Source organism: Psammomys obesus, unplaced genomic scaffold (genome assembly GCF_907164565.1).
Source record: "Psammomys obesus unplaced genomic scaffold, mPsaObe1.curated_primary_1811, whole genome shotgun sequence".
In the NCBI taxonomy this organism is placed as follows: domain Eukaryota; kingdom Metazoa; phylum Chordata; class Mammalia; order Rodentia; family Muridae; genus Psammomys; species Psammomys obesus.
In genome coordinates, this window is record NW_026589751.1 from 1 (window position 1) to 10634 (window position 10634).

General features: G+C 39.0%; 1 protein-coding gene across 1 annotated transcript; it reads right to left on the reverse strand.

The window, feature by feature from the left end:
* Positions 1 to 2162: 2162 nt before the first annotated feature.
* Positions 2163 to 7412, reverse strand: Fdcsp (follicular dendritic cell secreted protein). Its single transcript, XM_055605428.1, has 5 exons — positions 7361 to 7412; positions 5575 to 5643; positions 4481 to 4513; positions 3087 to 3290; positions 2163 to 2222 (listed from the first exon to the last, which is right to left on the reverse strand). Exons 2-4 carry the CDS (start codon positions 5626 to 5628, stop codon positions 3105 to 3107), a joined length of 273 nt encoding a protein of 90 aa, XP_055461403.1. The 5' UTR covers positions 5629 to 5643; positions 7361 to 7412; the 3' UTR covers positions 2163 to 2222; positions 3087 to 3104.
* Between the last annotated feature and the right edge of the window lie 3222 nt (positions 7413 to 10634).

Below are 10634 nucleotides of genomic sequence, written 5' to 3' on the forward strand. Positions count from 1 at the left end.
ACCTGACACATTAACAGCTACTAGTCACCTTAAAAGCCAGAATGATTTTTCTCCCTGAAATAAAGGAAAAAGAAATAGATTTAACTAGATCCTGACTCAGAATATATTTTAGGGTCAGTGCGAGTGAAAGGAAAGCAGAGGAGTCCAGTAGGTATGGCTTTGCATTTCTGCTGTGTTCTAGACCTATGAGCATCTAAAATCCACCGGATTTCTATAAACCTTGGGTTCTCCAAATGAGAAAAAGCTTTGGGAATATTTAATGTGGTGGTGATTTGAAAGCTCTTGTAGCTTTTAAGAATGATGTCAATGGTATTTATGGATATTTACTGTAACAGGCTTCTGAAGTTTAGAGACAATGTATTCTTTAGCTTATGTACACTACCAATGAATTGAGCTTATTCTTCTTCAGTATATAGGATACAGACTCAGTTGTTCAAATATTTTAATCAAAGTAAGTAAACTTTGTCTTTTGGAGACTATCAACTCATTTATACAACACAAGCCTGTGAACACTTTCATCCAGTATATCCAGGTGACTCATTCACCTCTATTCTTCATGTTCACTCTAAAGTGTGTTAACAAAGAAGTGGTGTGCAGTAAAGGCTGGTAGAGAGCTTAGTGAGTAAAGTGCTCTCCGTGTGTTGTGTTCTGAATGAGAATGAGCCCCATCAGCTCATTTGTTTGAGTGCTTGTTCTGCATTTGGGATAGCTGTTTGGAAAAGACCAGGAAGTATGGACTTGTAGGAGGAGGTGCATCAATGAAGACAGGCTTTGAGGTTCAAAAGCCTGTCCCATTCCCACCTGGCTTGCTCTCTTTCAGCCTTGTGCTGACTCAGATGCAAACTCTCAGCCACATCTCCAGCACCATACCTGCCTGTGTGCTGCTCTGCTCCCTGACACATGCCCTGAAATTAGAAGCAAGCCCCCAGTTAAATACTTTCTCTCATAAGTTGTCTTGGTATTGGTGTCTCTTCACAACAATAGAAAAGTAGCTAAGATAATATGTAAGCATATGGACGTTGAGTTTGGTACCCAGAACTAAGCTAAAATAACAATAACAAGAACAGGTATGGTGGCACAAGCTTCTAATCTCGTGTTGGGAAGGCACAGACACACAGATCCATGGGGCTTGCTGGATGTTCATCCTAACTTAATTAGCAAGCACAAGGTCAAGGAGAAATCATCTCTTAAAAAAATAAAGTTTAGTGCACCTTAAGAAACAGCATTTGAGGATGAAATCTGTCTTCTATGTATGTACATGTGTATCTGGCCAAAAACATGTCTAGGTACATAACACACACACACATATATTAAAATATATTAAAATTTATGTTTCACCTTTATTGTAATAAATATATGATTTTGACAAGTGGGCTGATTATTAAACTGCTTTGTCAATTCATATCTCTTTAACTCATATGCTACTGCAGGTCTCACACCTCACAGGAGAAGTTTCTCTGGGTTATGGGTGGTGGTTCACACAGAAACTCAAAACTAATCAAAATTCACAGGATAAGTGTCAGTAGAGTTCTCAGCCAAAAATGGGGCATGAATGTTACCCAAGCCTCAGGGACTATAGTGGGAGAGCGGAGAGAAAGATTTTAAGAGGTTGAGAAAAACCAGAATACAGATTCTCCTTAACATGACAGCACTGTGGAACACATGTTCCTCCTCATAAGAGAGGGAGCCATTCAGCATTGTGGAGAAGTGAGGGGGGATCGCAAGCCTTCATCCCTAGCCTAGAACCTAGCACAGATGATGTCTTCTGGGAGGAGAGCTGCTGTTTTCTAAGGATGTGGCTCAGGTGGATGGACATATAGACCCATGAGTTTATGGGCAGCACAAGTTGGAACGGGTGGGTGATGAAAAACAATGTAGAGGACACAAGTGGGAAGATGTGGATCTGGGTGAAGTGAGGGGGAGTGACAGGAGGATGAATATCATCGAGATACACGGTATGCACACATAAAGTCCTCAAAAATAATAAAGTATTACAGTTAAAGATGAAAATATAAATAGTAGTGTAAAATTGCTAAAACGCCAGGACCTCCCCATTCATGTTTAGTGAAAAGACTACCAAGGAGACCAGAGCACATGCTACTTCATTTGCATTCATTTATTTATTTATTTATTTATTTATTTATTCATTTATTTATTTATTTTTCTCTGAACAGGAACATTGATCCTTCAACAAAGTGTCTCACATTCGATTTCAAGGTAACCTGAAACAAATGGCAGGCATGTAATTATTAATCCAAATGGGTCATTCTCTAGGAAACTTATAAGACACACCTGCATATACATGTATGTCCACGTATTTTTCATTGTTGTCTTATACGTTGCCATAGAATCGTGTGTAGTTCAAGAGTAGAAAAACACTCAACACATGAATACTGAGTCAGAGCAGGAAAGTATCAGAGCCTTTCCGTGTGTGTGTACATATGTATTACATGCTATGGTTGTGTACATGCATTGCAGTGAGTTTTTTTTTTTAAATAATCTTACAGGTCTATATTTAGTCTACAATATAAGCCTATACTTCCTTCTCCATCAAGGACTTGGAGACTCTCCATCTTGATTCTGGAAAGTTTTAATGACAGTATATCTATTTTAAGTGAAACATAGGGTTGTAGCTTTTTTGAATGTTATACTTACAAGATTGTCTTTGCTTTTTAGCACTAAATAGCTTATGTTACTTTTTAAAGGACTAGGATGAACTTTACTTTAGGGTATAGATTCAGGAGTTCATCCAATATGAACTTTATATTAAAATTTTGTTTCTCTTAATCCTGTTATTCAGTCTTAAGTATAAAAAAATTGTTTCTATTAGTAGAAAATGTTGAAACAAAAATAGAAAAGGCTTGATTTATTGTGTCATAACAGGTAAGGACTTTAAACTGTTATGTTATTGGATCTTAAGAGGACATAGTACATAGCTCCACCATTGATACCAACAATATCTACCAGAGAAAAGTACTGAAACATATGGGATCCTAACAGCTGGGAACAATCATGGAGTGACTGATACATTCAAACCCACAAGTAGGAAACAGAGCAGTCAAAGTGATTGTATTATTTGTACTCACCACTTGTTTCATCTTAAATCACTCTCTGACTTTTCTCTCATTCTGTGTATAAGGAGATGCAGCTGCAGAGGAAAAGAATGGCTGGGGAAAAGGATAATAAATATACCATGGATAGAATGGATTTCGGATTGGTGGGTATATGCCAAACGGATTCCGGTATGGAGGGAAATAAATCCGTGGAAATGATTCGTCACTGTCACTGGCCTGTTAAAAAAAGAAAACATTGCTTGTTACAGTTCTCTTTCATGTGGGTTTTTCTTCTTAAGGAGAAAGCTTAAAATTAAGGTCAGTTTTTATTTGTAGAAGTAACAGGGACTTGACTTTTTCAGTTTAGAAAATCAGAGATAACTATAGTCAAAGTAAGCCATTCTAATAAAGCCTTCTATAGCTCTAAGCCAATGCTGAGAGGTGAAGGTGCCATAATATAAATGTTTGATTCATATGACCATTAACCTAACCAATGTTGAAAGTCATCTCTCTTGTTGTATCTTTTTCTCATTCTGTGTCTATCTGTTAATTTTGTACTAAGCAGATGAGGTCTTATGTTATTGACTTATGCATGGCCATGTCAAGGATCCCAGTGTCTCAGGCCCATGGGAATGGCAGATCAGGGTCATGCTCAGAAGAATGGTTCAGCCTTCCCTTAGCCCACAGAAGAAATGTTTACAGTTACCTACAACCAGTGTGTGCAGAAAGCATCAATGACAGCTTTCTCCTCCCAAATGACAACAACCTAACACTCCTTCCATTCAGAAACCCCCTGCTGGCATGAGCTAACCATCTCCTCTTGTTCTTGCTGTAGGTGATAGAGGGCAGAGTTTCTAGGTGCTGTTGGTGTATCCCCATCAGAGCACGTGGCCTTCCCCCTCCCGGCTTTTCTGCATGTATGGCTGTCAGTTCTTTACTCCATCACCTTAGTCTTCTTGAATGTTTTTGCTTGTCCATTCATAGTAAACAATGTTTTACTGAATTTTCCCTCTTTGGCCATCAAGGCTGGCCTACTACTATGTAGAATGGGATGTCAAATGTTCCCAGAATGTCCTTAACTCAATGCTATTGGAAGATGGTGCCTTTAAGAGGTGAAGTCTTGTGGGAAGTTTTAAGTAACTAGGCTGTGCCCTTTGTCACACAGTGATTCAAACTGAATTCTGAATGTCATTGTTACATGAGGTGAAAAGGTATTTCTCTCTATAGGCAGATATTAATCAATTACTCTATACTAAATTCAGGCATTCCTCCAAAAATCAAACTCTATACCTCTGTCTAATATTAATGCCCCAAAGATCCTTTACAATTTCTGCAGAGGCTGAGAGTTTCAATAACCAAATGCCTCTAACCACCGTTGTGGTGCTCTCATGCAGAAAGCTGACATGTAAAGATGGAAAGCAACTTACACTTCGTTTTTCTCGTTCCTGGTCATGAGGCATCTAAATATCAAAAGGTGAAATTAGCTTGTGATGTATGAAAACACATGAGAAATATGTACATATACACATGAGAAATAATTCAACAATTGTCTAAATGCTGTTTTGAGCTATCCATTAAAATATAGGATTTGGCTGCTTATAGAGTTGATGTAGAGATAATTGGTAAATTTTGTTCTTCTTTTTTCCCCAGTGCTGACAATGAACCATCAACCCTTAGGCTTCTCATAGTTAGTGTATAGGTTGGTTTTTGTCATCTTGACACAAGGTAGGGTTATCTGGGAAGAGGAACCTCAGCTGAGAAATCATCTCCATTAGATTTCTGATGGGCAAGTTTATAGAGCATTTTCTTGATTAATTACTGATGGGGAAGGGTCCTGACTACTTTGAGCAGTACCACCCCTGATCAGGTGGTTCTAAGTTGTATGAGAAAGCACAGTGAATAAGCCACAAGGAGCAATTCAGAAAGCACCACTCTTCGTGGCCTCAGCTCCAGTTCCAGCCTTCTGTTCCCTTCTTCTTTAAAATTAATTTATTTTTTATTAATTACAGTTTATTCACTTTGTTTCCCAGATGTAGCCCCCTCCCTCATCCCCTCTCAATCCCACCCTCCCTCCCTCATCTCCTGCTATGCCCCTCCCCCAAAGTTCCTTCCTATTCTGATGTCCCTTAGTGATGGAGTGGGATCCAAGAGTTGCAAGTTGCAATAAACTTGCAACTTGCAAGTTTATTGTTTCCTCCCCAAGTTGCTTTTGGTTTCAGTGTTTGTCAGAGCAGTAGAAACTAACCTGAGACAGCTCTCAGGAAAGTGCTCTAACACTCAGTGGTACTCCCATTTCTTAGAATTTTTCTTTTATTTTGCTGCATTTGCTACTGCACAAAAACTACTTTGAACCAAATCATGCACCAAAGAGCATATGACATTTTCTGAAACATAATGCTACAGGTCAGGCTGTAAGTATATTTATAACCTAAATTGTGCAGAGAGATTAATAACATCATGGAGAATCGTGAATCATAACATAAATTTATTAACACTTTAGAGATTAGACGTGAGTACTCACCGGGAGACAAGCAGCTATTGCCAGCATGGCGGAGAGCAGGAGGATGGCTTTCATCTTACTCAGAAGATTCTAGACATCACAAGGAAGAACATTAACAGAAATGAAGAAGATGCAATCCCAGTTCAGGGTATGTATGTTACAGCTCTCCAGACTTAGCCAGCCATTTGCAGTGAGTTTACTAGTGGGTCACTTTTAAAGTAAATGCAGGGGTGATTTGCAATTTGATTAGTTTATGATATCAGTTCTTTAAAAATAACTATTCATGTATTTATAAATGCTATTTTATATACCCTTTTGAGTAGAATATTATTGATCAGTACAATATTATTGATACAGTTTTTCTGAAGAAGATTTAGTGTTTTACACAGAGGAAAATGTGGATTTCCCATGTCATTAACATCACTGGGGAGTTACTTTGAGATCATGGACATTCATTTTTACCACTCACTGAACCTTCTTATGTACCTATGAGAGGAAAGAAAGTATATATATATATATAAACATTGCCACATCTTGAACTCTGTCTTTGTTTCTCATCAAATCAATGGAAATCTAAATTAGAATCTACAAATTGAATTGATGATATGTTTTAAGAAGACTGATGAGTTTTAATACAGAAATTTAAAAGTTTTGTTAAGTTCATCATATAATGGCAGACTCTCAATATAGAAAACATATAGTGTGATTCCCCCATACTACCACACACACATACACAAATGTGCTTCCATCTTCCTTGTTCAAGCCTGGTGCTGGCCATGCTCCAGGATGTAATAAAGGTTGAGCTCTTTCAGGTAAGGCTTATTTAGAGATAGATTACCATGACTTTAATGTAAAGTGACATGTGATATCCACTAGACACAGAAGGTACAAACTGTCGAGAGCATATAGAAGGGACAGAATGGGAATATAACTTTGAAAAGAATAGAACTGTAGAGGATTTTATACAGTGGGTTGGTTTTCACGGATCATTTAAAATCTCATTAAACAGAGGGATAAACCATGCCATTGACACCTTGGACCATGTTTTTTAATCACTACCTGATATAATTACCTACTACTTTTTTTATTTCTCAAGCCTTAGCCGTATACTGTTATGTTGAAAAATTGTATGTCCTAATTGAATCAGATGCATCTAGTAATTATTCAAAGATTACTAGAAAAGAGAATTTAAATGATTTTATATTAAAACCAACACGATATATTAGACTGGTATAAATCATGACACATTAAAGGTGAATCAGGAGGCGACTAATGAGGTGGTGATTCTTTTTCTTTTATCAAGACAGCGTCTCACTATGTAACTCTGGCTGTCATGGAACTCACCAGGTAGATCAGGTTGCCTCAGGCTCACAGAGATCCATTCACCTACCTCTGCCTCCCAAGTGGTGTCACTAAAGGCTTGCACCATTATTCCTGGCAAGTTCAGAAGTGGTAATTCTTCACTGCACAGAAAAACTGAAGTCTTTGCTGACTTGGTCTAATCAGTTCAAAATGATGAATCTGATCTTATTCCCCTTCCCCTGAATCAGTGCCCCATCCACGGAAAGACTCCTTTATGGTCACTCTTAAATTACATCCTTCTCAACGGAAAATGATGGTTTTAAAGACGTTTTTACAAACAGATATACACACAATGATTGTCAAACTACTGTTTGTAAATTCAAGCAAGTGTTCCATGATAGTTTCAGTTCTGGTAGTTTATAAAAATTAACATGCATATATAATATCCATCTCCCAGAAGAGTCCTACAGTCATAGCTCACAGTGACAGTTCAGACCCCTCTTACCTTACAATCTCCACTCAGTTTCTTCTCTCTGATGCTTCTCTGAGAAGTGGTGGATGGCTGGCACTTCAAACTTGCATCTCTTTTATACACACATAGAGCTGTGGAATGGAGAAGTGGCTGAAAAGCCGATCCCTGGGATCAGTTTATTATCAACTGACTCATCAGCTCTCACAATCCATTGAAACTGAGAAATTACCAACATTGTCAGTTTCATGGAAACTGCGGCTGAGTGAATGCAGAACAGTTCCTTAGTGGTTTTCCTTTAAATTTTGTCTCTTGTGGATTTGAGGTTTATTGTCCTATAGACAGAAATGTTTCATATCTATTATACCATTTAATCCATAAAGCAGCCACCAACAACCAAAAACAGATTGTTAAATCTTCCCATCATGTAGACCAAGGGTGTGAGAAATTGAGAGGGTTAGAAATTGAGTTAAGAGACCCCAACTAGAATTTTGTCCACGTTGGGTTGATTGTTACAGCTGGTTCCCAGACCCACCTGTAACCGGCATCTTACAATGTCAGCCTAAGGATAGTAAAAACCAGAGAAACATGAAACTTTATTTATTTGTAGCAACATTTAACCTTGTTTCACTGACTTAAAGAGAACCAACAGTTGATCTGCTACATACAATATAGCATAATATTGATTTTCACTTTGAGGATTCTGAGGTCAGGATAGGTTCTCTTCAAGTGATAGATGTGAAAAGTGCATGTGTGCATGCGTGTGCGTAAGTGCATGTCTGTGCATGTGTTATGTGTGTCTGTTGTATGACATGCTATTGAATGCCTTAACTAAAAGTTGATTTTAGTTTCTTCTACATAGCTGACAGTATTCTAGTAAAGATTGCTAATTGTCTTTGATATTTGAAACCCAGTTGTACTCTTTCGTTTTCATGTTGTGTCTTGACATTTAATAATGACTTCTTATTAAAATTCCAAAGGCCTAGTATTTTCTTCCTTAGTTCTTTCAAATAATTTTTTATTTTTGTTTTTATTAATTACAGTTTATTCACTTTGTATCCCCCTGTACCTCCTTCCCTTCTCCCCTCCCAATTCCACCCTCCCTCTTCCCCACCCATGTCCCTCTCCTATTCCACTGGTAAGGGAGGTCCTCCTCCCCTTCCCTCTGATCCTAGTCTATCAGGTCTCATTAGAAGTGGCTGCATTGTCTTCTGTGGCCTGGCAAGGCTGCTCCCTACTCCAGGGGAGGCGATCCAAGAGCAGGCCATTCATTTCCTGTCAGAGACAGTCCCTGTCCCTATTACTATGGAAGCCACTTGGATACTGAACTGCCATAGGCCACCTATGTGCAGGGGTTTCAGGTCATCTCCATAAGTGGTCCTTGGCTTCAGTATCAGTTTCAGAAAAGACCCCTGTGCCCAGACTTTTTGGATCTGTGGCTGTCCTTGTGGAGCTCCTGTCCTTACCAGGTCTTACTCTCTCCCACTTCTTTCATATGATTCCCTACACTCTGCCCAGAGTATGGCTATGACTCTCAGCATCTGCCTCCATACCCTACAGGACAGAGCCTTTCAGAGGCTCTCTGCAAATAATTTTATTTTTTCACATATTTTGATTGCATTCTTTCACCGGCATCTCCTTCCAGATTCTCCCCACTTCTCAAACGAACATGACCTAAAGTCACACTCATTCATATTCTATCTATCAATGAAAAAAACAAAACAAACATACTATCTTCTTTTCCATTTCCTTTTGCCTTCTGTGCTCAGCTTTTTGTCTGAGTTTCCATATGTGTTTGATCACATGTGATTCTAGTCTTCACATGGAATAAGTAGTGTAAAAATTCTATGACCATGGTTTAGCCTAGGTCGCCTGGTACACAGGCTCTTTTTATCTAGCTGCATATTTTACAATGATGTTTGATGGACTTCTCAGACAAACCAAAGTAAACTTGGTGTTTTCTTTTCAAGTCTGCTGCTGATGCTCAGTAACTATCCAGCCATCCAACAAGGAAATGTGAGCTTTCTACATTTTTTCCTTTCTTCAGTTTATACTTTTATGCATGCATATAATGGACTTTAGTCATTTTACCCTCCATTATCAACTTTCACGCCTTTCTCCCACTGAATTCTTTTCTTTTTTTGTCACACGAGCACGTTTCTTACTATTCATTTTTTTCATACAATGTGTTTTGGTTGTATTCATTCCTGTTGACCACCTCCTCCTAGCTCCTACCTCCTTCCCTAACCTCTCAGGTTCACACTCCTTCCTTTCACTCTCAAAAATAAAATCAAAACAGACATCTAAAGCCAGTAAGACAAAATACTAAACCAGATTAAACTAAGGGGCAAGATTATAGGAACCAGAAGTGGTAGATGTCCCAGGGAAGCATTATTTCCCAGACAAACTACAAACTTGAACTCACTGAGATTGAAAGCACAATCAAGACCTGCTCAAGTTCAAAGGAGACAAAATACCATCGTTTAAGGAAGAGGAGGAGGACACACAGTCCCACCCCATCCACGAAACTGTTTACAATCGATACCTGCTGTTATCAAGAGAAGACCAGTTTTCTCTAATAGAGTGTCGCTTGGTACATCAACCACACTTCAAGGCCAGGCCTTGTGCTCCAGAGCAGTTGGTCAATACAAAGCACCTTTCATGTCTTTTTTTTTTTTAATGTGACTCATTGAGTTTAGAATTGTTTGCAAGTAATACATCAGAGGCAAGAGAAATTCATCAGAGGCTACTGCACTGAAGAAAATGGTATCACTTCCCTCAGCCAACAGTAATTGCCAGCAGTCCCTCAAGGAGTGCTGGGAACTCAGGGTTCCTTCCCCATCCTCAGTGACATGGTAATAGGCTTAGTCTAACTCAGGTTTGTGTCATGACTACAGCTTCAGTCTTGACTAGACAATATCTTTTTGGTACACACCTCTCCATCATTTGGCTCTTACATCCTTTCTTCCATCTTTTCCATTATGCTCTCTGAGCTCCAGAGGCTGTGCATAGATTACCGATGTAGGGCTCACCACTTCACCAGCACTGACTCTTCACCTCCTGACCAGAAGGTTTTTCTGAACAATGCTGAGAGCAGCACTAATCTGTGGACATAAACACATTGAGAATGAAGTTTGTCAATGTGTCTCTTTAGCACAATAATAGTATATGTTCCCTCTAAGGGCCTTTGAGCTACCCAGCCAGGGTCACTACTCCAGACTTCTACCCACACCTCGGCCCTGAGGAGCAAGCCTAAAATCTAGTCAGAAAGTAGATGGTTCACCAGAGCACACATCTTGCTGTAGCTCAC